At 36.8% G+C, this 26,584-nt stretch overlaps 1 protein-coding gene across 1 annotated transcript in view; it reads left to right on the top strand.

Moving 5' to 3' along the window:
- Nucleotides 1-26,584, top strand: part of LOC114049395 (dynein heavy chain 14, axonemal-like) — a 343,809-nt gene that overhangs the window by 176,818 nt on the left and 140,407 nt on the right. Inside the window, exons 44-49 of the mRNA XM_027870678.1 lie at nt 6,495-6,608; nt 7,711-7,869; nt 11,312-11,470; nt 18,475-18,489; nt 20,072-20,265; nt 24,435-24,563. Of these exons, the coding sequence (XP_027726479.1) occupies nt 6,495-6,608; nt 7,711-7,869; nt 11,312-11,470; nt 18,475-18,489; nt 20,072-20,265; nt 24,435-24,563 (770 nt within the window). The remainder of the gene's footprint in view (nt 1-6,494; nt 6,609-7,710; nt 7,870-11,311; nt 11,471-18,474; nt 18,490-20,071; nt 20,266-24,434; nt 24,564-26,584) is intronic.

Below are 26,584 nucleotides of genomic sequence, written 5' to 3'. Positions count from 1 at the left end.
TATCCCCATTTTACAAATAAGGAAACTGGGGCAGACAGTGGTTAATGGCAAATGACTTGCCCAGGATCACATGCTGGTTTAAGGCAGAATTTGAACTCAAATCCTCCTGATTCCAAGTCTATCACACTAGCTACTATACCTGCCAGGTTGCTCTCCAGTTAAGCTGGGCTGACCTGACATTGCTTCCTATGTGATGCTCTGCCTCTCATCTCCAGCCTTTGCACTGACTATGTCTGGAATGCATTCCCTCCTCCCTTCTCCCTCTTAGAATCATTAATCTACGCAACATACACCTCAAGCTCACTTTCCATAGGAAACCTTTCCTCATCCATCTAGCTGCAAGGGCCCTCCTGAGAAGATTATCTTGTATCTATTTTGTATTCAGTGTGTGTGTGTGTGTGTGTGTGTGTGTGTACACATGTATATATAGGAGGTACATTTACTATACTAAACATATATGTATATATACATATTGTATAACCACACGCATATTTTCTCTCCCAAAAGAATATTCTGTGCAAATAGTAATGTGCTTCCAAGATGTATACAGTATACATGAAAGGTAATTTCAGAGGAAAGGCACTGGGAGTGGAGCTGGGGAGAAGAGGACCAAGAAAAATATACTGCAGGTGGGATTTGAGTCAGAGTCTCAAAGAAAACCAGGGAAGCCAGGAGGCTAAAGTGGGGAGGGAACACATTCCAGGCATTGGGGGCAGCCCATGCAAAGATACAGAGTCAAGATATAGAGTGACATGGTGATGGAGGGTTGCCAGCACTCTTGGATCATAGAGTACATGGGGGAGTGTAATGACTGGATTGAAGAGTGTGTGGAGGGTAGTAGAGTATAAGAAGACTGAAAGGTAGGAGGGAACCAGGTTGTGAAAGGCTTTAACTACCAGAAACTGGTAGATAATTGATCCTGGAGGTAACTGGAAGCCACTGGACATTCAGTAAAATAGGAGATGACATGGTCAGACTTGTGCTTTAGAAAAATCACTTTGGCAGTTTAATGGAGGAAAAATTAGACTGAGGAGAGACTTGAGGCAGGGAAACCAACCAGAAAGTTATTTGCAGTTGTCTAAGCATGAGATGATGAAGGCCTTTACCTGAATGGCAGCTGTGTAAATGGAGAGAAAGGGACCTAGACAGGAAATATTGCAAAGGTAGAACAACACGATGACAACAGACTGGCTGTGTTAGGTGAACATGAGTTAGAATTCATGGATGACACCAAGTTTGCAAGCCTGGTGACTAGGAGAATAGTGTAGTCCTTGACAGAAATAAGAAAGTTGGGAATAGGGGAGAGTTTGGGGGAAAAGATGAGTTCTGTTTTAGATATGATGAGTTTTAGATGCCCGTGGGATATCCAACTCAGGATGTCCAAAGGATAGTTGGTGGTGCTAAACTCAGGAGCTTAGGAGAGAGGTTAGGGCTAGATAGACAGATCTAGGAATCTTCTACCTAGACATCATCATTGAACCCATGGGAATAAATGGGTCATGCCACATGGAAACTATCACAGATGGTCCAATCCAGGTGATAGTTCCAATTATGGGCAATGATCCTTTCTTATGTGAAATTTGTCTTCTAATTGAGCAAAAAATAATCGAGCTAGAGCAAGAATAGGTGGGTACCTTTTCATCACAGAATCACAAAATTGAAGAGTTGAAAGTTACCTATGAAAGTACTCCCTGTGATAACATACCTAGGACAAGTGGTCAACGAACTTCTGCTTTGAAACCCCTAAAGAAGACAAAGCCACTGCTTCTTGAGCAAACCCACTGCATTTGCTGGCAGCTTTAATTGTTAGGAAGTTTTCTCCTGACATTAAGAATAATCGGCATCTTGACCACTTGCCCTTGTCCCTTCCAACATAGCTTAGAGCTAATTATCATGTTCTTCTCCCCTAATCTTCTCTTCTTCAAGCTTACATCCTATCAGGGAAGACAACACATAAGTAATAGGCATGTAAAAGATACATATAGAAAAGAGGAAAGACCAATAGATAAGAAGCCTGAGACAATGGAAGGTGACATCTAAGTGGAGTCTTGAAGGAAACCAGCAATTCTAAGAGGCTGAAGAGAAGGGGAGCTTTCCCACAGCAATAAATGGTCAATGGAAGATAGACCCTCCTGTTCAAGGAGCATCAACGAAGTTCAACCAATCAATACAAACCAAGGCTGGATTGTAGAATGTATGGAGGATAATAGATTATAAGAAAACTGGGAAAGTAAAAAGATAACATTTCACAAAGAGTTATAAATGCCAAAGGACTTTATATTTGATATTGGAGGTAATAAGCAGCTATTAGGGATTATTGAGTAAAAGGCTTAACATGGTCAAACCTGTGCTTTAGGAAAATCATTCTGTTAGCTAAGTGGAGAAGAGACTGGTGTGGAGAGAGACTAGGAGCCTATTGCGATAGTCTAGGAAAGAAGTGATAGCCAGAATTAGAGTAGTAGCTATCTGAGTGGAGAGAAGATAATGTGTATGAGATTTAGTGAAAGTAGAAATGACAAAAATTGGCAAACAATTGCATACGTAGGGTAAATAGCAGTAAGAAGTGGAAGATGACATCGGGATTGTGAACCTGGATAACTGAAAGGATGGTGTTAAGGAACTTTAAAAGTGAGAAGGGCTTAGGGGAGAGGAAGAAAATTAGTTCTGATTCAGACTTGTCAAGTCTAAAGTTCCTGCAGGACATCCAGTGTAAAAGGCAATTAGTGAGATGAGATGAGATTTCAGGAGACAGGGGCTAGAAATATAGATCTGAGAATCATCTGAACAGAGATAATAATTTAACCCATAAGAGCTGATGAGATCACCAAGCAAGAGTATAGAGAGAGAAGAGGACAACTTTGTCCTAACTAACTACAGTTAGAGGGAGTGACATGAATGAAGAACTAGCAAAGGATACTTGAGAAGTGGTAAGACAAGGAGTGAGAGAGTGAGAAAGAGAGGGGGAGAGAGAGAGAGAGAAAGAGGGGTGTCATGAAAACCCAGAGAAGAGAGAGTATCCAGTAGGAAAAAGTGATGAAAAGTGTCAAATGATGCAAAGAGTCAAGGACTTAGAAAAACCCATCAGATTTGGCATTAAGAAATCATTAATAACTTTGAAGAGTACAGTTTTTATTGAATGAAGTCAGAAGCCAGACTGTAGATCAGTTAGAATAGAATGAGAGGAGAGGAAGTTGAGGCACCAAGTATAAATATTTTTTTTTCAAGAAATTTGGTAGAGGAAAAGAGAAGAGATATAGGACAATAGCTTGAAGGGATGGTAAGATCAAATGAGAGGTTTTTTTTAAATGATGGAGACTTGGGCATGTTTTTAATCAGCAGGTAAGTAGTCAATAGATAAACATTCAAGATTAAAGAGTGGGATTGATAGTGGGAGTAATCTGTAGAAGATAAGTGAGGATGGAATCAAGGGGTTGACCTTGGCAAGGAGAAAGGCCACCTCTTCATCAAAGACTAGAATGAAGAAATAATTGGAAATTATGTCAGATGTACATGATATGGGAAGGGAGTCCTTGGAATATGACCTCAATATTTTTAAAGACATATGAGGCAAAGTCTTTTTCTGAGAGAATAGGAAGCTTTGTAGAAGACGTGAGGCAAGATGAGGTTTGGAACAGCCACTATGAGTAGGATAGAGAATCAATTAGATAGGAGTTAAAGCGTTGTCTTGCTGCATTGAGAGCCCTGTTGAGATCAGATAACAAATTTGTAGCAACCCATTCTAAATGATTTCATGACTTCCTCCAGCTCTGTATAGGAATGAAGGAGATGAATGGTGGGAGTAGAAAAATCCATGGTTAGAGTTTGGCCAAGTGTAATTGGTAAAAGTACCAAGAGTAAAATTCGTTCTATTTTTCAGGGAAAACAAATGAGCAACTCTGCCTTCTCTCTGTTGTCAATATCATCCCTTCATTCCCAAACAAAGGTCTTATTACTCTATCCTCCTTTTTCTCCCAGCATTGCTATTAAAAAAAAAAACATTTTGTACCCTTAGTTTTCCTCATAAGTCTCAGTTCATTCTGAGTTTTAGCATTCCTCACACTATGTTTAGACACCCTCATATTCATCTGTTGCTAAGCCTTGCTTTGATCTTCTGTATATTTATTTTTAAAATCTAAGTTGACTGGTGAGCTCTCTGTGTATCAACATAGGATTCTTCAAACCATAATCCTCTCTGTAATTGTTTCCCTTTGTGCCTTCAAAGTTTCATTTTTAAACATCTTCCATATCTCCTGAGTTGACTTCTGTTGCATTTTACTCCATGGGAACCTACGTATCTTTTCTCTGAACGCTTTGAGATCTGCTTGGCCAAAATCTAGGCTGCACTTAAGATTATGTTCAGATTTCCTTTCCTTCTCTATCACAAACTCTACGATGGAGTGATCACTTCCTTCCACACCTAATTCCTATCATTTCCTATTCCATTGCTCCCTGTTATTGAGAATCAGACCCACAACAGAATTTCCCTTTGTTCCTCTTCCTTTTTAAAGGGTAAAACTATTACTAATATAAATCAGGAACTTATTAGTTTTTCTGTTTTATTTTTCCAGAGAAATAGTTCCAGAAAGGGTTTGAGTAATCAAAGTGCTCTATCACTACCATAGCATGCTTCTGTTAGACCTGTGATCTATTTCCCAATTTCTTCATATATTTCCTCTTTCTGCCCACATGATCTCCAATGACAAAATTATTTTTTTTCCCTCTTTTTACCTTCACCCATTCTTCTGTCTGTCATTCTTCTTCCCTCTGGTTCCTGGATTTCTGTATATAAGTAGACCTTAATATAGAATGGTATTCACATACTCCTTTTACCTACACTGTTTCTTTCTAGCAAAATATATTTAACCAGAATTAAGGCCAAGTCATGGGTTTTATCCCAGTAAGTCTAAATGACAGCCATAAGGTCAAATGTGCTTCCTTGCATTAGGACCTCTATTTCTTTTTGTTTATTGCCTAAAATTTGGGCATTTTTATATGAACTTTTGAGCTTATGGGTTTCACTGCCATCTCTTTTTCTGATTTCTTTTTTAAATTTCTAGGTTTCTCTAGAAGAATAGCTACTGCTGCTTCTTGAGTTGTCTTCATAGATATAGAGCCATTTCATTGAATATTAATTATTAGACTTATTGAGTAGTTAGTTCTATATTTGAATTATCAAGGAACTTCATATGATTTTAATATGCATATTAGATACCTTGTTGGAGGAAAGCATTTGGACCTTTGTTTTTCCTCTAAAAAAAATCAAATACTATTTTACAATCAACAAATAAATGCAGTGGGATCTTGTATTCTCTGTATCTTCTAGTCAGTTTTCTGACTATAAATATGTGGTCTGCTATAAAAAAATTCTCATTTTCAATATGACTGGCAGGATGGTGGAAAAGTTGCTTTCCTCAAAATTCAGGAACCACAAAGCCTCATAAAAGGAAATATTTACCAGATATAGAGTAATTACTGTTGAATGTACAGACAAAAAAGGAACTTACTGATTAATGTAAAGGCATTAAATTTAAACATACTTTAAAACAATAGATTATTGATAAGTTAGTATTGCAGGCTGAATTACGTCGAAAATCTTGTAAAAATGAGCAAACTTTTTTTCTAAAATACATACCAACTTAGTAACTAGTAATTACAGATACAAACTAAATTCAAAATTTTTTGTTTTATCATTACTTATTTTGTATCTAAAAAGATACTTTTAGTGAATACTTATTAGTTTCATATTATTGTAATGATTAATTTAATAAGTATGAATAAGAATGCATAGTCATTATAATTTATATAGTATTTTGAGGTATACAAAGTTCTTTACATATATTATCTCATTTGATTAACATCATTTATGTTACAAAGTAACAAGATGGGTATCAGAAAATCATTTTCAAGTATATATCCTATAGTTTCTGAAATACATGCCATAAATGAACCTTGGGAGTAAGTAGAGCACAATGGGACAAAGTGTGTGCTCTGGACTGAAAGGATGCTGAGTTCAAATGCTACTTGGGGTAGCCAGGTGACTCAGTGGATAGAGCTATGGGCCTATAGTCAGGAAGACCTGAATTCAAATCCCACCTCAGACCCTTACTAGCTGCACAACCCTGGGCAAATCACTTAACCTCCCTTTGCCTCAGTTTCCTCATCTGTAAAATGAAGATAATAAGAGCACCTATCTCCCAGGGGTATTGTAATGATCAAATGAGATATTTGTAGAGTGTTTAGCACAGTGCCTATGCATAGTAAGCCTACTATGTGTAAGTACCATATGTTAGCTATTATTATCATTATTATTATTATTTCTGATGATTACTATCATGTGACCTTAGGCAAGTAACTTAATCTTTCTGGGACTCAGTTTCCTCAATTGTAAAATGAGTGGGTTGGGCTAGATGGCCTCCAGGGGCCCTGCCGACCCTAGATCTATAATGCCATGATACTCTTTCTTATGTGTTTTTGTCTCTTTCAAATATTTTTAGGCATCCGCTTGCCAGGAGGAGATCGTTCTATCTTTGGTTATTTTGTGGACTTACAGAATTGTGATTTCATACCTTGGTCAAACTTAATTCCTACTTCAGATTGTTTAACTGAAAGTAAGATTAATTATGATAATCTGTATAACTATTTAGCATTTATATAGTGCTTTAAGGTTTGCAAAGCACTTTACAAATATTGTACTTTTGTCCTCATAACAATCCTAGGTGCTATTACTATCCCCATTTTACAGATCAGATAACTGAGGTAGACAGAGGTTAAGTGACTCGCCCAAGGTCACATACTCTAGTCAAATGTTTTAGGCTTAACTTGAACTCAATTCTTCCTGATTCTAGATCCAATGCTCTAGCCATTGCCTCACCTGGCTTTTGTTTTAATTATTGTCTATGAATGCTAAATTAATAACTCTAAATTTTTTGAAATACATCTATAGAGAAATTGCTTGATATCTCTATATACAAAAATTATTGTTGAGGTTTTGTTTTTGTTTTGTTTTGTTTTTAACTTGGATATGTTTAAAAAGTGGTATTCTAATACAACCCGAGTTATCCCTGGAAGCTTTCAGAGTAAAGCAAGTTATAAAACATCAAGGGTTTTCTAGTAAAATGATAATTAATTTATGGTATTATGAAATGGGGGCAGGCATGCCTGGTTCTTTGGGTACTCAACAAAAATTGCCTCACTTCCCTATATAGTCATGGAATCAACTGCCTCTTGCAAGGCTGTTTCACCTAAAGTACTGTTTTCCCAAAACCACTTAACAATGTCAGGTGCGGTATGTCAGTATTTCATAGACTCAAACTTGACCCTGGAAGCTAGGGCATAGGGAACCACACAAGTCAAGACTGAAGTTACTGCTCAGTTGGGTAGTATTTCTAGCTGAAATTTTCCAATTTGCTTTCCACACACTGTTGCCTGAGAATGTGGTACAAGAATACCCCAGTATATTCTTGAGACAGAGGAATGGATGGATGAGGCACCATGAGAGAGAAACTCATCAAAATGGTACAGGTTCTGAGATTCTAGGAGATATTTCCAGTAACTCATTCTAGTTTTGTGTCTCTCACATGTATTGACTATTTTCTAATCTTTCAGAAATTACTTGGACATTTAAAAATTAGGATTATATATTTTTTTCAAAGAGACAATTTTAAAAGATATCCAAAAACCACTTTTCATTTTTTTTCTTTTTAAATTTAGGAAATTTATACTGCTCTGGTTCTCGAACATCCCTGGATAATATAATCAAATATAATGAAAATATAGAGTTTAATCATCATTTTGCTACTAGAGATACAATATCTTTCTCCTTTTTGATGAGTCTTTTTATAAAGAACAAATATCCTATACTAATTGCAGGTAATAATAAAAATAAATTGGAGTAAAACGAAACTACAACCAATGCTAATGAGTAGTTTTGTATGAATGATTTAAAATATTATTGTGATTTAATGACATATTTTATAAATACAGCTTCAGAAAGATTCATATCTATGTTCAGTTGGGGAGACAGTTAAAATTCTATATTAATTGAGATGGGCATAATAATTCATTTTCCTCTAGAGTTTAATTATAGCTATGGTGATTTAATTTCCTCAAAATTGCTATTTTAAAAACTGATAATATCTTAGTTTGCATGTGATTTTTCAGGACCCATTAATATTTCATTTATGTTTGTCAGAGAATGACTATAAATGACTGATATAGGCATATGACAAATATGCACTTGAATTATCAGAATGTTCCACTTGAATAATCAAAAATTCCAAAATCCTTTTGTTAGATCATAACCTATTCTCCTTATTCCCTATCCTCCTAAATCTACTTTTTGTCTTTACCAGGACCCCCAATCCCTCCATCCTCTGGAGTCTTCCAGGCCATCACCCTGCTCTTGTCTCACTTTCCTCTCTTCTCAGCCTCAAAGCTATTGTTCACCTCTATACTGTTGGTGCTCATTCAGCCCTGGATTACTTCTACCATCTGCCTCTTTCACTCCCACTCTATATGCCCCTGAATGGAGCTAGAGAAAATGCAACCAAGCTGATGGGGTACTCTATAAATTTGTATTATTTCATCCAACTGAATTTTCACCATAGCAAAACTATCCTTTTACTTCTCTCTAATTACTTATGTATTCCAAGTACCATAGGGGCAACTCTCTTTAATGATCCTTTCTATTATTAATAATAAGAGGGTGAGTAAATGTGAGGAAATCCAAGATCCAGAGGTCAGAGGCAGGGGAAATAGAAGTGATTTCATCATTGGACAAAAAGAAGAGCTTGAGAAACTCTTGTAAAAAACAAATAGATGAAGAATTTGAGAAACTGATCACAGATCTGGCATAGAGGTATGGTATAATAGTAAAAGGGAATTTCAGTTATTGGAAACCTGCTGGAAGCTATTTATTCCAAAAGCAGAGCAACTAATAACTTATATAAATGCCCATTAATCTTTTAAAAGTGTGAAGAACTAGCAAAGAGAAATTCTTTTCTGAATTTTATTCTTACTAGCAGGGAAGAACTAATTGCTGAGGTGGAAATGATAGAAACTTTGAGGTGAAGTGACCATTTCATCTAAGACTTTGTGAGAGAATAAAATAATCTTGGCATAAGCTGGTGTGGAACCTAGGTTTTGATAAAGTAGATTTCCAAGGGTTCAGAGGAAAGATAAGTAGGATCCCATGGAACAAAATGCACCTAAGGAATTTAGCTTAGGCAGGACAGGAAATGCATAAGAAAGAAATTCTGTAGACACAGAGAGGAAGAAAAATGGGATTGGTTTGAAGAGGCTAATATGAATCTGCAAGGAATTCAACAACTAAAGCAGATTCTGAAGACAGATGAATATGGATGTAGCACGGTCCTGTAAAAACAGCCTTAGAAATGCTAAAGCTCAAAATGAGCTGAAGCTGGCAAGGGAAGCGAATGACAGTAAAGAAGGTTTTTAAATGCTATTTGAGAGAAGGAAGATCAAAAGAAAGGATGGAGACTTTGGAAATAATGGGAGTATGCTAACTGAAAACAGAAAGAATAGGGGTTTAGTTCTTATTTTTGTTTCCTAATCTACTTTTGCACTGGCAGATTATGTCCCCATAACAAGGCTTCCATGCATCCTCTCAGATTTCTAAGAGTAGCCCTTGGAGACTGGAAGGTCATTTCCTAGTGCTATAGCTTTCTAGTCCCCTTTGGTGTGGTTCCCCCACCCCCATGGTGGGGGTAACAATTAGTAACAATTAGTCAGTTAGACTTAATTAGCTTTTAGAAAGAAATATTTACTAAGATGGTATGGTAAGAAGAGTTGGTATAAAACATCACCCCCAAACATCTGTGATACTGCCCCACAAGGACATGTGGAATACAATGGAAAAGTGAGTTCAAGCATATAGCACATGTGACCAAGATGATGGCTCACAGTCCCTGGTTTCTGAAAGTCCTTTCCTCCCCTTCACAAGGTACTCATAAAGTTCCCATTTAGCAGAGTATAGCTTTTCTGCTGGACTCTTTGCAGAAGCTTGAAGCCGCCTTTCCTCAATGTATGTTGCTTGTTCTTGGCTCCCAGTGCAGACATTTCTGCTGCCTATTCCTGCTCTTCTGGGGTTTCTACTAGGACATTAAGGATGTCCTAGAATCTTCTGGATTCTTGTAAGCTCACAAGGTTTTCCTCTGGTCCAGACAGTGGGAAGGAGATTAAAACAAAGACCCAGACCCCTCTTCTGTCAAGGGATTGCTTCTCAGGAGCTATGATAGAACTTTCCATTTCTAATCTACCAGACACAAAAAACTCTAGGTTCCAAACTGGATTGTTGTTTTGGAGAACATGAACAAATTTTCTTGTCCAATACCAGTAAACTCACTGTACTATTTCATCAAAGGGCTTTCAAGGACTTGTAGACTGATCAAGGGATTTTTCACACTTAGTTTCAGAAGCCTATGATTGATTGGTATCTGAGTTATCTGGGCCTTATCAATACCTGGTTCACACCTCTGACTTACCTAACAAGAGTATCAGCATCTTTTCATTACCTCAAGTTGGGGAGGTGGAGAGGAGGGGAGGAGTAATCAATTAATTTAACTCCACTTATCTCTTATAATTGGTATTATTATACTAGTGTTCTTTGAGCCAGCCATGCTTTGCTCACACCATTGTTCTTCATTTATATTTATGTTATATTAGCATGGTAACAAATAACCCTGCTCTTCTTTCCTTATAGTGCTGATGTTTATAGTGAATGAGATCATTTCTGAAAACACTCTAAAAAAGTTAAAAGTGTACTATACACAAAAGGTGTTATCATATTTTTACACTTAAATTATTATATTCAGGGCAAAAAATTGGTTTTGAATCCACTAAAATCAAGGAACCTGGGAAATTTTGGCAAATTAGCCTGAAATGAAAACAAGTTATAATTCCTCATCTAGTCTCTCATAAGTCATTCAAATAGTTTTGCAATTTCATGTTAAGCTCCTGTTCTTAACCTTCTTAATCATCCTACCACAGAAAACAGAAAAGAATAGATATGAATAGTGCTATAACAAAAGCAAGAAAAGTCCTTCACATGGAGTTAAGAGGTACAAAAAATGTCTAAAAGATGCCTCGACTCTCCCTAGGCTTCCATGCTAACCCCTAAGAGAAGGGTAACCAATTTTAGATTCTTGCCTTGGGCACAAAAATCATATCATTTTGGGTGTTGAGTATTTATTATTAAATTAACTAAAAAATAATGTGAAAGTTTCTAAACATCTATTTGGTCATGTTCTTAGGTTAAAAAATCTAACTTATCATCTTCTTTTTTTTTCTTTAGGAGAGACTGGTGTTGGGAAGACTGCTGTCATTAACCAAATGCTTAAGAGACTTCAGGGCCCAGGGGGATTACAGATAAAACTTGGATCTATTTTAGGAGATGTTTTTTTGTATAAAAGAATGAAAAAATCAAGGTTGTATATGTTAAACTCTAACCTTGGTTATCTTGCAAAAAAAAATTCAAATATATGTGTGTGAAAATCCAGGTTAACCAAAAAGTTAAAGGGTTTTTTTTCCCAAAACATTCATAGTTGGACTCCTTTTTAAATTATAAGCTTCTCTAATATATTTAAAATGATTCCATTTATGATAATTTTTATACTCATCTTTTGAGAGATGTATATGTTACATAAAACAAGGTACATCTCTAAGTTTCATTTATATTTACTCAGATGACTATAGGAATCATAGAATTTTAGACCTGGAAGAGAAGCTGACATTCAGTGAGTTTAAATGACTTGACCAAGGTCACATAGCTAGTATGTGGAAGAGCCAGTGCATACAATTAGGTTTAAAACAATATCTAGTCTTATTATGCATATGCTATTTGCACATGCTTACATAAGCACTCATAGTATGCAACATATGATATAATGAATAATAGTGAGAAACACTGACTTTCTAGTTCTGCACCTCTAAGGTCTATTCATAGAACTGTTGCATTGTCTCTTTGCTTCAAATATCTACCTGTAAGATAAATACTGCATATCCTTCTTATCTGGTTAGCAAAGATGTTGTGAAATTAGTCTCCATTTAGATGCACTGGGAATGAATGGGCTTTTATAAGGAAATGCAAGAATGTCCAAAGCACCCTTCTGCCAGATGGGAGAGGAAAAATTGGACACTGAGCAGAAAAGAGATATGACTTAAGTTGTCTTAGAATAGAAGAAGGAAGGAGCCTCTGCTTTGAAATGGTGGCAGAAATCTGAAATGAATGGCTGCCATGCCCCACCTCCAGCAGAGAATACAATCAGGATTCACATTCTACTTTCTGAGCTAGGACTCCTTCTGCCTTACTTAGAAAGAAAAAATAGAGAACCAATTTGTCATCATTTTTAATTTTTCTAGTAGAAGAGTTTGGCAGAGACCAAATCCTTCTTCACAAAGAAAATAAAATGATAATGAGTTGGGCTACTATTTATACTGCTATTATGAAAGATAATCACAGCATCCAAGTAAGACCATAGATTACCTAAGCATCTGTGTATAATGGTGTTGGCCATATTTGAATTTTTATGGTTTTAAAGCAGGAAGAAAGTATAACATAAACAATTTTATGAGAAGGAAACTTTTTTTATTGATTATCTTTTCAAAATGGAAAAGAATTTGTGGAAATGCAAGAAACCGTATGCACTAATTGTTAGATGAAGAAATCAAAGTCATATTGAAGAAACTTTCAATTTGGAAATTTTCCTGACTTAGATTAGATTCCTTTTATTCTCAAAGATGATACCAAAAATCAAGAGAAAAAGGGTTTTTTTTAATTTTATACAAAAAAGAATCACACATATATATCACTTCCAAATTATTACAAATCACTAATTAGTGAAGCTTTCATTGATAACAACACTTATTTTAACAATATCATCATAAAGCAAAATATTTACCATTTTAAATAATAGTCTCCAAAATCATAGTCCCCTGTTTTCATTATTTGGTTATATCTTTTAGCACTTTTTGTTATAAGTAATAATTTTTAAAATAGAAAAGTAATATGACATTTGCTATCTTGGGAGTCAAGATGATCTGGGTTCAAGTTCTTTGTCTAACAAACAGTGGCTCTCTGACTATGGGCAAGGCACTTACCTCCTCCAGGGGTGTGGCAGAACCTGTTCTAAATGGTTAGTGAGAGTCACTCTTAAATTTTCAGTATGAGCATCTGCATTTCAAAAGGAAGCAATCACTACAAATCAGGGCTTGATTTAATGTTTTGATGATTTTTTTAGACTTAAAAAAGAGTTGATAAAGTAGATTAAACTTTAAAATGGACTTGTATACATTTTTTGGGGGAGAGCACCTGGTTGTTAAACATTTCCCAGCATACCTCTGTATTGTTCTATAAACACTGCTTGAGCTCCCCAGGAGGGCAATGGAATGATCAAGGAAGGAAATCATCAGCAGAACACTGGCCTGGTGACTGTAGGATAATAATAGTAATAACTACTGGCATTTATCTGGTGCCTTAAGGTTAGAAAGGTGCTTTGCACCCATTGTCTTATTTGAGCCTTACAACACCCCTGTTTCAATGCCACTAAACAACTGACAAGAACTAATGATTTCAGATTTACCCATTTTTGATCTGTGTCTGTGGTGGAACTTTCCAATGCTAGGCGTGTCCCACATTTATGAAATGATAGATTTAAAACTCCTCTGCACCCCCCCCAAAAAAAGCCGTTCAAATAAGCTAATCCTGACTTTCTTTTATTGGTTTTTAACAGCCTGCAAGAGAATCTCAAGTTGTTAATTACAGACAACTTTCAGACAACATCTAGAGATCTAGGTATGTGTGGAAACTGAGGTAAACACAATGAAATAAACAGTAGCAATCACTTCCCATCCTACTAAGGTTCAAATCATTTACCTGTAAAGGAATACAACAACAAATATAGTTAGGATTTTAAATTATGAATAATCAACATTGTATCATTGAAGTTTTTGGAAGATATTAAAATTTTCATGGTCATAAGTGATTATATTAATGCCTCAAAAAAAAAGGTAAAAAATACTCAGATTAACAAAACTCATTTTGGTCATATCTCCAAAGCCATGGTGATTGATTTGGGCAATGGGAAATTATCCTTATTCATGAGAAACTCTTTAAGGGTACCAGACATAGGTCTGGAGGCAACTGGGGATTTTTTCTTAATGACTTCTAAGCTTAAAGATCCAATGAACTTGTTTGGTAATCTACTACAATTAGGAACATATTCCTTAGTGCTAATGAAAATTTTACAGAGGTTTATTTTTAGTTCAGTTTTATTTTATTTTCTGGTACATATTCTCTCCTCACCAGTGGGAAAACAAGAAACCCAAAAACCTTGTTACAAACATGTGTAATCAAACAAAATAAATTCCTCCATTGACCATAACCTCCTCCAAAATATATATATATATATATATGTATATATATATATATATGTATATGTATATGTATATGTGTGTGTGTGTACACACACACACACACAGATTGGGATATATATGCATATATATACATACACATGTATGTGGGGGTATATATACATACACACATACATATATATGTGGAGAGCTTATTTCACCCTGAGTCCTCTGGAATTGTATCTGCTCATTGTATTGATCACAATTCCTAAGTCTTTTTAGTTGTTTGTCTTTACAATACTGTTGTTATTATGCAAATTGTTCTTTTGATTCTGCTCACTTTTTATCACTTCTTCATTGTTCAGTCATGTCCAACTCTTTGTGACCCCATTTGGGGTTTTCTTGGCAAAGATCACTGGAGTGGTTTGCCATTTCCTTCTCCAGTTCATTTTACAGATAAGGAAACTGAGGCAAGCAGGATTAAGTGACTTGCCCAGGTTCACACAGGTAGTAAGTGTTTTAAGTCAGATCTGAACTCAGAAAGATGAGTCTTCCTGACTTCAAGCCTAGCACTCTATCCAATGCGCCACCTAACTTCCCTGTATCAGTTCATACAAGTCTTCTAAAGTTTTTCAAAAATTGTCATAATTTCTTACAGCACAATACTATTCCATCACATTCATATATCATAACTTGTTCAGCCATCGCCCGACTGATGGACATGTCCTAAATTTCCAATTCTTTGCCACCACCAAAGAGCTGCTATTAAAAAAAAAAAGCCCTTTTTCTTTTATCTCTTTAGCAGCAAGATTATCAATGGAACAAAGAGTTTGTGCAGTTTAATAGCTTTTGAGCATAGTTCCAATTTGCTTTGGAGAATAGCTGGACCAGTTCATAGTTCTGCCAACATTTTAACAACACTTTGAGCTCATTCCCCTTATTTGTTTGCAATGTAAGAAATGATGAAAGAGATGATTGCAAAGAATCCTAGGTTGAATGAACTGGTACAGAGGGAAGTGGGCAGAATCAGGAGAATGACTAATTCAAGGACAGCAATGTAAGGAAAAAACAGCTTTGAAAAACTTAGGAACTCTCATCAATGCAGTGACCAAACATGTCTCCAGAGGACCTATGATGAAAAATGCCATCAGCATCCTGACAGTTGGTGGTCTTGAACTGCATAAATACATACATTTTTGTACATGGCTACCGTGTGGCTTTGTTTCACTTCACTTCGTATTTGTTACAAGGCTTTTTTTTTTTCTCATCTCTACCACCTGGCTTCCCTATCTTCCTTCAAATTCCAGCTAAAATTCTATCATCTACAAGAAACCTTACCAAATACTTCTTAACCTTGGTGACTTTGCTCTGAAATTATCTCCAATTTATCCTGTATGTATCTTGTTAGTACATAGTTGTTTATATGTTGACTCCACCATTAGTCTATGAGCTCCTTGAGAGCAGGGACTGTTTGTTTGCTTTTATTTGTATTTCTAATGCTGAGCAAAGTACTAATATATAGCACTCTCCCCAAGTGTCCTGCATCTCTCTAATCCTCTGCTTCCTCAGCTGAGGACTCTTGCCCTTTACTTTACTGAGAAAATTGGGGCAATTCCCTATGAGCTCCCTCTCTAACCTTATCTTCATCTCAAATCCTTTAACATCCTCTATGCCCTCCTCAATTTTCCTAGGTTCTGTCGACGAGGTGTCCCTTCTTCATGCCAGGGCCAATTCCTCTACATGTGTAATCTTTCTTCTCTAACAGATTGAAACGTGTCATCCTCTCTCTCTTCCTCTATTGGTTCCTTTCCTTCTGCCTCTAAACATACCCATATTACCCCCATCCCTAAAAAAACCTTCACTAGAATTTAATATTTCTACAAAATATCATTCTGCGTGCCTCCTTTTGTTAGCCAAATGCCTAGAAAAAGTTTTCTATACTCACTGCCTCCACTTTTCTCTCCTCAACTCTTTGCCATCTGGCTTCTGACCTCATCACTAAGTAAGACTTCTCTCCAACATTTCCAATGATCTCCTAATTGCCAAAGCTAATAGTCTTTTTTTCAGTCTTCCTACTCCTTGACCTCTCCATTGCATTTGTCACTATTTATCACCCTTTCATACTGGACACTGTTCTCTTATTTGGACTTTTAGAATACTATTCTCTCCCTGTTCTTCTACCTGTCTGACTATTCCCTCTCAGTTCCCTTTGCTAGATCATCACTCTAAGTGTTCTCTAAGACTCTGGTACTCTTGTCTTCTCCCTCTACATCCTTTCTCTTGGGAACCCCATCAACTCTTCTGGGTTTAATTGTTATTTTTATGCTAATGACTTAATTCTATGTATCTAGCCCTAGTCTGCCCAGAGCTTCAGTCCCGAATCTTCACTGCTTATTGGACACTTCAAAATGAATGTCCCATATGCATGTCAAATTCAAAATGCCCAAAATAGAACTCATTATACTTTCCCCCAAACCTACCCCTCTTCCAGACTTCACTACTTCTGTCACATGAACCACATTTTTTTAAGTTTCCTAGGTTTATAACCTCAACGTTATTCTCAGCTCCTCATTCTTCTCCCCCTATATACTATTGCTAAATCTTGCCATTTGTGTATCCACAACATATCTCATATCTGATGCCTTCTCTCTACTTACCCAGCCATCACCTTAGCTTGGACTCATCACTTCTTGCTTAGACTATTGAAAAGTTTCCTAGTAGATCTCCCTACCTCAGATCTTTTCCTAGCATCCTCCTCATAGTTACCAAAGTATTCTTTCTTGAGATCTGACCTTGTCACTCCCCTTCCAGTGTCTCTTTTTAGATTTTTAAAGTTCTTCACAACCTGACCCCAGCCTATCTTTCCAGCCTTATTATACCTTACTCCCCCTCTCAAACTCTACAAACTGGCTAATTTTGTCTTCTTTCTGGAGACAATAATAACTGGAGGGAGAGAGAAGTATCAAAGATTACTCCAAAATTTTGAGCCTAGGTGATTAAGAATATGGTGGTGCCCTCAAAAGAAATGGCAAAGTTGGGAGGAGGGAAAAGTTTGATGGCTAGGTAGAGTGGAGAGAACACTCTGTAGTCAAAAGGCTTGGGGTCAATTACCACCTCTGATGCTTAGTACTTGTGTGACCTTGTAAAAATCATTTGGCTTCCACAGGCCTTAGTTTACTTATCTATTAAATGATGGGATTGGCTGTTGAGGTCCCCTCCAGGTCTAGATTAATGTTTCGGTAAGCCTACTATGAATTTGGCTCTTAACCTGTTAAGTTTGAGGCACTAGTAAGGCACCTAATAGGCAGCTGAAGATGTTAAACTGGGCCTTAGGGAGAGCTTAGAATTAAATACATAGATTTGGTGTGTGGATATGTATATGTATATGTGTGTGTGTGTGTGTGTGTGTGTGTGTAAATTTATCTTATACATATATATCTACACACACTATAATAATGATGATGATAAGAGCAAACATTTATATAGTGTTTACTATGTGCCAGGCACTGTGCTAATAAGCACTTTACAAATACTATTTTATCCTTGTAATAACCCTGGGAGGTAGATGCTATTAATATCTTCATTTTATAGATAAAGAAATTGAATCAAACTAAGGTTAATTGACCTGCCTAGGGACACATAGCTAGTAAGTGTCTGAGGCTGGATTCAAACTCAGGTGTTCCTGACTCCAAGCCTGGCAGTCTATCCACTTTGCCACCAAGCTATCATTATATATAGATTAGATAGCTAGATGGATATAGAGTTATAGATAGATAAGTATGTATGTTATCATGTATACATTGAATTTCTTCAATATATTTCAAAGTATATAGAACATACATTGTGTCTCTTACATATATACATAGAGGCAAATTTGGATACATTAGTATAATGCTTTAAAGGATACCCTCATACTTCACAATTCTGTGAAGTTTGAATTCAGTCAAAGGGCCACACTTGAGGACCTAGAGGGCCTCGAGGCTGCAGGTTCCTGACCCCTGGGGACTACATGGATAAGAATGAGCTTTATCTAGCATGTTTGGTACCTCTGGTCTAGACCATAGTTTCCAATGCCTACTGTATATTTCTATCTGAATGTCTCACTAGCATCTCCAATTCAATGTCCAGAAACATGCATCATCTTTCAAAAAGTAGCAACAATAACAAAAACCCTACTCTTCCAATTGAGTTCTTTATTTCTGCCAATCTTAAAATTATTCATTTAATCACTCCATCTAAGAGTCAGCATGGCAAAATAGAAAATTGACCTTTGAGCTAGGAAGATATGGGTTCAAATCCCACCTCTGACACATATGTTTATGTTACCTTGTACTAGTCAATCTTCATGCTAAATTTCAGAGAAGGTGTAGACTTGAATTGATAGAAGGATTTCCTATACTAAGAAAATCACTTGACAGCTAGGTGGTACAGTGGATAGAGTGCTGGGCCTGGAGTCAGAAAAACTCATCTTCCTGAGTTCAAATCTGGCCTCAGACACTTACTAGCTATGTGACCCTGGCCCAGTCACTTAACCCTGTTTACCTCAGTTTCTTCATCTGTTAAATGAGCTAGAGAAGGAAATGGCAAATCACTCCAGTATCTTTGCCAAGAAAACCCCAAATGGAGTCACAAAGAGTAGTAATTAATTAATATTAGTATTAGTAATTAGTGTACCTCCAATTCTGACTCCTCTTCCATGGTCTAGACCAGTCGTGTCAAGCTCATGTGGACATGGCAACCACTAAACCATACATAAAGATTCCTGAAGGCTACATATTGACTTAGGAAAACACATATTAACATTCCTTGTGTTTTATTGTATTTTTATTTAGTTTGTTAAACATTTACCAATTGCATTTTTAATCTGCTTCAAGCCACACTAGGGAAGGCTGGGGCCTGAAAAATGACTGAACAACAAGAAAAGCATAGATTGGATCCTTTTCCCTAATCTAGACACCCATTGTTGAGTTCCATCAGTCATTTTTGACTCTCTTCTCTCTTTCACCTTCTATATTTCCAGAAGATGTCAGATCCTACCACTTCTGCTTTCACACAATTTTTCTTCAATATGTTCCATCCTTTCCATTGCCACCATGCTTGTCTAAGTCCTCATTCTCATCTTGAACTATTGCAACTGTCTCCTAGTGGATTTCCCTGCCTCTGGTCATTCCATCCTTCACTTCACTGCCAGATCATGTCACTCCTCTCCTCAAAACCTTTTGGTGGCTCTCTATTGCCAACAGAATCAAGTACAAACTTCTCTAACACACAGGAACCACCATTTTTCCAATGTTATATCTTTCTACTTCTCCCACTTTGTCCTCCAGACAAATTTTCCAATTCCCCATTATATGCCTTTGTTCATTCCAGATGCTGGCTCTGTCTTTCCACCCACTCCCATCTCTACCTATTGAAATCTTATCTTACAATCTTCAAGACCAAGTTCAATTTCATCTCCTCCATAGTTTTTCCCTTCCTTAAACCCCATGAAAGAATTTGTTTGGGCCTCTCTTATCATGTACCTATTTTCTATCAGAATTTTTTTGTCTACATCTTATTTCCCCAGCTATTATAATAAGCTCAGCGACTGCCATGACTGTGCATTATTTATCTAACACAGTCTTTGGTTTAGTAGACACTTAATCTGCTTTTGTCTGAAGAGCAAAGATATTTCCTCAGAATTTCAATTTTTGTTTGTGTCTAGCTTCCTTTGGACAAAACTATCATTGGTCTGAAAAGCAAGAAAGTGAAGAAATTCAAACCACACTGGCAAAAACCATTATTGTGTCCACAATAAAATTTAGCGCCAATACAACTGCTGGCAAAACTCAGGAGTTGATTCTTAAGAAATTAATACGAAAAAGTAAAGACATTCATGGAGCTCCAAAACACAGCCGGGTAAGAATTCTCCCTCCCCCATCCTCCATTTGATTATCAGATCAATACTATTTTAGGACCAGAACTACTGGGATCTTTTTTTAATAATAATAACAAGTTAACGTTTATAGAGCACTTACTGTGTATCAAGCACTGTGCTAAACACTTTGCAATTATTTCATTTGATCCTCACAACAACCCTGAGAGGTAGATGCTATTATTATCACCATTTTGTAGATGAAGAAACTAGGCAAACAGAGGAAGAGTGATTATGTGGCCAGGGGCACATAGCTTGTAAGTGTTTGAGGCCAAATTTGAACTCTGGTTCAGATCTAAAGTCAGCTCCTCCTTACTCCAAGTCTGGTATTCTATCCACTGTGCCACCTAGTTGCTCCTAAGAATGAAAATGTTAGTAAATAAAAAAAATTGATAAAATAAAAGCATTTCACATGATTCTGAAGAACTCAGAACATTAGAAAATTCATTTGATAAAAAGTGAAAGGTGAAAAAAAGTGTAAAAAGAGTAATGAAAGGTTGCACAGTGCACAGAACACTAGGCCTGGAGTCAGGAAGACGAGTCAGGAAGATCTGAGTTCAAATCTGGCCTCAGACATTTGCTAGCTGTGTGATCCTGGTTAAGTCACTTAACCTCTATCTGCCACAGATTCCTTATCTGTACAATAAGGATAATAATAATAGCACCTCCCTCCCAGGATTGTTAGGAGGATCAAATGAGAGTTTTGTTGTTGTTCAGTTGTTTTTCAGTCTTGTCTTACTCTTTCATGACCCCAGTTGGGGTTTTCTTGGCAAAGATACTGGGATAGGTTTATCATATCCTTCTCTAGCTCACTTGACAGATGAGGAAAGTGAGGCAAACAGGATTCAGTGGTTTCCCCAGGGTCACGTAGCAAATAAGAATCTAAGGCTGGATTTGAACTCAGGAAAGTGAATCTTCCAGCACTCTATCCACTGCATTATCTAGCTGCCCCTCAAATGAAATAATACTTAAAAAGGCACTTTGCAAATCTTAAACTTCTATATGAATGCTAGCTGCTAATATTAATATTATTATTATTATTAAGAATCTCCATATCTAATGAGTGGACTAAGAATTTGGAGTGATAGTATATGATGGAAGGGAATGCTGTAAAATTAAAGGTAGGTGTCAGAATTGTGTCTGCTAATGCTTTTTTTTTTCAACACCTTATTCCTCTTGTAAATCTGACTAATAGTAAGAAGTAAAGAGACTGGTGGTGCCTGGATCCTGATCTAAATCTCAAAAAACAGGCTTGCTATAAATTGACAAACTCCCGCTTTCTTAGCAGATGGTGCTAAAAATGTCAGCTGATGTGGCAGGGCAGCCCAAAGTGTGTCGGCCCCAATCACTTGCAAAAATACTCAATATGCTTGGAACCAGAGGCATTTTATCTGTAAGGTGACTAATCTCCCCATGGGGGATGTGAGGCCCCTGCGTGCTGTCTGAAGCCAGCGGCTACCAAAGTCATTACACAGTTAAGACCAACTACTATTTCTGGAGCCAGAATGGAAAGGAAAGCCAGTTTTTACAGAATTGGAGAAGAGTTTATGAAATCGAGTCTCAGTATTCAATACCACTGTCATTTGCAACTGAATTGAAGGTTCTTCATGTCTCTTGCATAGCTGGGGCACAAGTGACTAGCAGTAGTCCTTTACACACAGTAAGCACTCAATAACTTTTTGTTGAATAAATAGTAATGCTTTGTTACAGTTAGACAACTAAAGAGAGCCATGACTAGGACAGAGCAATAGAGATTTGTTTCAAGGCAACAAAATTTTGAGCACAAAAATTTGACATGATTTTTTCAATAGAGAAGCAACTGAGCTTAGCGCTGACTTAGCAAAAATAATTAGTTAAAATAGGGAGCTAAGGTAAGAATAACACTGCTCTGTGAGCTAATAGTGTAACAATTCTCCTTCCTTCTCAACTGACTTTGTCTTGATTTTACGGTTGCCTGGGGTCCTGAGAAGTTATGTTATTTGTTCAGGGTCACAGAGCTCTGCATGTGTGTCACACATACACAATTATGTGTCAGTGTACATAGAGTGTGTACTGGTTGTATCAGAACTTTTAACCCATAATCTATGCATACCTATGATCACAGGCAGGTCTTTCTGTTTGTAACTCCAGCTCTCTCTTCACTACACCATGACAACTTTCTGCTTTAAGGTGAAAAACAAGTACGGATCTGAATTGGTAGAGGAATGTCCTCACCGAGGAGTTCCCTATGCCATTGAAATCACAGGTCCAGTTTTTTTTTAAGCTTTTTGTATTATTTTTCACATGAAGAACGACAGAAATGTTTTATGGCACAATTTGATTTTCTTGCCACTGGGTGTCAAAATTCCTAGTTAATGGCTTTGTAGTTAGATGGTCCATATCCATGATACAGACTTTCTCAAGCTATCTGTCCTTGGACCCATTAATCATACTATTTAAATAGAAGATGAATAGAGATAGGGGCAGGTAGGTGGCGCAATAGATAGAGCTCCAGCCATGGAGTCAGGAGGACCTGAGTTCAAATCTTGCTCAGACACTTGATACTTAGTAGCTGTGTGACCCTGGGCAAGTCACTTAACCCCAATTGCCTCACCAAAAAGCAAACAAAAAAAAAAAGAATGGAGATTCGGAGATTCTTTTTCAAAGAATGCTTTCTATCATTCATTATTTATAAAATTCCAACTTTTACCTGCTGTATTTTAATAGTAATAGTAATAATAATAATAGCCAACATATAGTACTTTAAGCTTTGCAAAACTCTTCACTTATGTCATTCTATTTGATCCTCACAATCACCCTGTGAAGTAGGTGCTATTATTATTTTCATTTTACAAATGAAGAAACTGAGGTTCAGAGAGGCTAAGTGGCTTGCCGAGGGTCACACATCTAAGAAAGGGTATGAAATCAGGTCTTCCTGATGCCAAGTCCAACATGACATCCACCACACCTCACAGCTCAATGGGGCCCCCCACACTACTGAGTGTGAACCAGATACACATTAAAATTTAATTGGGAAATGTTTAACAAAATAAATTAAAATGCAATAAAACATAGGTAATATTAATTTGTATTTTTCTAAGTCAATATTCAACCCACAGAAATCTGTTTCTATTTGAGTTTGACACCACTGCACTGAGACAAATCAAAAACCGAGAGAAAGAGTTTCTGGGTTAATTAATAATCAATTTATTAATTAGGCTAGCTTATAATCAATAAATTGACAGGTGGTGGTTTCTCTGGAACCAAAGATACCTAATGGAGAAGATAAATGCCTTAAATATTTTTAGAAAAGGGAATGCCCCTGACAAGTGAAAATCAACCCTGACAGGTGAACAGTCAATGAAGTGGGGAAGACATATTAATGAGGAAGTAGGCTTTAAAAGTCTTTAGTTGCTTCTGTTAAGAATATGGCTTGATAACGAGACTCAGCCACCTCCAGCAATTTGGATAAAGCAATCCATCTCTACCCAGCCCACTCAGGTTGGTTTTCTCCTTCATGAGCTGGGGCACTCTAAACTACAATGGAGAGGTAAAAGAACATGGGCTTACTGCTTTAGGGCTGGAATGCACCTAGATTAGATTCTATTTACAATCCAAACAAAAGTCTGGTTTTCTAGTCAGGTGAAGTCCTGGCTAACATCAAGGAGCATGTTTCCTGATCGGGGATGGAGAACCTGCGGCCTCAAGGTCACATGTGGTCCTTTAGGTTCTCAAGTGCGGCCCTTTGACTGAGTCCAAGTTTGACTCAGTCAAAGGGCCACACTCAAAGACCTAGAAGGCCACAGGTGGCCTCGAGGCTGCAAGCAATCTCATCCGTCAGCAAGGTCCTTCAGAGGCTGACTGGCTGGCCTACAGGGGCTGGTCCCTGAATGAAGAAATAGAGAGAAAAAAAAAAAACCTTAATCCTAATTTTAAAATTGGTTATTAATATAATAGAAAAATAATAATTTCTCTCAGAACTACTGGACCTAGCTGCCATCTTCTTTCTCTATAGGAAAGTACAGAAGATTTAAGCTAATTAGTTTTATTTTTAATGAACTAACATAAAATGTTATTTGTAATTATGGTATGTTTAGCCGTCATAATTACTTAATAATTTAAAGGAAGGTAAACATACAATGACTATTAAATCTGTTTACTTTTTTCCCCAAAGGTGATAATATTTATTGATGATCTGAATTCACCAGTGCCAGAGGAGTATGGGGCACAACCACCCCTGGAATTGGTCAGACAATTATTAGATTTAGAAGGGTTTTATAATACCGAACAACTTGCATGGAAGGTATAAATCATTTTTGAGTTTTATGTACCATAAAATATTATTGTTTAACAACGAGTTAAATATTTGTAGCTATTTTTAGTAAAGTAAGGATTTTAGGTAGCTCAGCTGTATAAATACCCAGATGTTACATGTGTATAGTGTGGTATAAGAACAGTAATAGAACTGTTGTCTTTAGCAAAATCAGAAGATTGGAGATTGGCCATGCTAATTAATTTTGCAAATTAAGCAAATCTGTTATTCCAAGATCTGAAATCAAATAACCGGACTGAATCAACATAGGTTGTGAACAAATTAGAATCTGAGTTAAAACTGAATGAATATACGTACTCACCCCTCCCCTATAGCACTGGTTATTTTACTCTCTAAATCAACTAATGGTAATTTTTGACCAATGCATCATTTTTCATATTGTGGAATGCCTGACAAAAAGGTGGGATGATAGATTTCTTTAATCAATATATTTGCTACTTTTCAAATCCATTGATCTAGAATTTTCAGTAGTCCATATTGCAAAATGAAAACACTTTCCAAATAGACATTTCTCTGTGAAATTACTTTTACTATCTTTAAACAGATCACAATTATTTGGAAGAAATAAGATTCAAATACCCCTTGTATTCTCAGTTTCATATGAATCTGAATTTAATTTTGGTAAAAGATATTTCATTTCAAAGCCCTCTGTATTAAATTTCAGAATTCTTACTTATCAAAGGTAGTCCCTTCCCCAAGTCCTTGTCACATGCTCCCTTGCAACCAGCAGTTCGATGAATTATACCACTTTGTTTTCTTTAAGGAACTAAAATACAAAGTATAAGTCAACAAATGCTTATTTAATTTTTTTTACATTTTTTGGTAATTGGGGTGAAGTGACTTGCCCAGGGTCACACAGCTAGTAAGTGTCAAGTGTTTGGTCTGAGACCAGATTTGAACTCAGGTCCTCCTGACTTCAGGGACAATGCTCTATCTTCTGCGCCACCTAGCTGCCCCACAACAAACATTTATTAAATTCTTTCTATGTGCCAGATTCTATGCTGAGCCCTGGGAATACTTATTAATAGTCCCTGATATCAAAGAGCTCATATTAAAATGGAGTGAGACAACATGTATAACATGTATACTAATAAATATCCACGAAATCTGCCCCAAAAAGAACACAAGTTAAGATAGAATGAAGAGCACTTGTAGCCAGGAGGGATCAGGAAAGGTTTTGGGTGGAAGATGGCTCTTATGCTGAGCATAATTACTAATGTACAACAATACTGGCATTTAGCATTACATGACAATTCAAAAGGCCCAAAATAAAGAAAAATGGGAACAATCAGTCAAGAACTTAATAATGTCATCCGATCTAAGTCAATGTTTACCTTGATGTGTGGTACTTCAGTGTAAGGGCACACACAGGGAGGATAGCAATGCTTTTCATAATGGTCTCTTTAACTTATGCTTATTATGAGCCCAGTTTATTTATTACTGGGGCAGCATGGCACAATGGTTAGAGAACTGGTTTTAACATCAAGAAAACCCAGCCTCAAGCCCTACCCTGACACATACTGACTGTGTGATGCTGGGCAAGTCTATGTTGGGAAATAAGGTTGAGGATCAAAAAATGAAAGAGACCAAAAACTTGTGGATGACTGAGGAGCTTCATGTCTATATATCATTTATATAGTCTTCACCAAAAAAAAAAAATGCAAAGCATTAGAAATGTCAAGCACCAAATGACAGTGCTTTAAAATGGAACTGACTATATCCTAAGAGCTTGGAAGGAAGCAAACAGTTACAGATACAGCAGTCACTTAAGAATTACACTCTCTCAGAGTGAAAAGGGATGTCTACAGCATACCTGATGAGTTGACATCCAATCTTTGAAGACTGCCAGTGACGGTCAGCACCCTATCTCATAAAGTGATCCATCCTACTTTTAGACAGCTCTAATTGTCAAGAACTTTTACTTGTATCAAGCCTCAATCTATCGCTTTACAACTTTCTTCCGTTGTTCCTATGTCTCTCTGGAGACAAAC

The sequence above is a fragment of the Vombatus ursinus genome, unplaced genomic scaffold (genome assembly GCF_900497805.2).
Source record: "Vombatus ursinus unplaced genomic scaffold, bare-nosed wombat genome assembly UNPS02014798.1, whole genome shotgun sequence".
Classification (NCBI taxonomy): domain Eukaryota; kingdom Metazoa; phylum Chordata; class Mammalia; order Diprotodontia; family Vombatidae; genus Vombatus; species Vombatus ursinus.
This window is presented reverse-complemented; position numbering and strand designations above follow the sequence as displayed.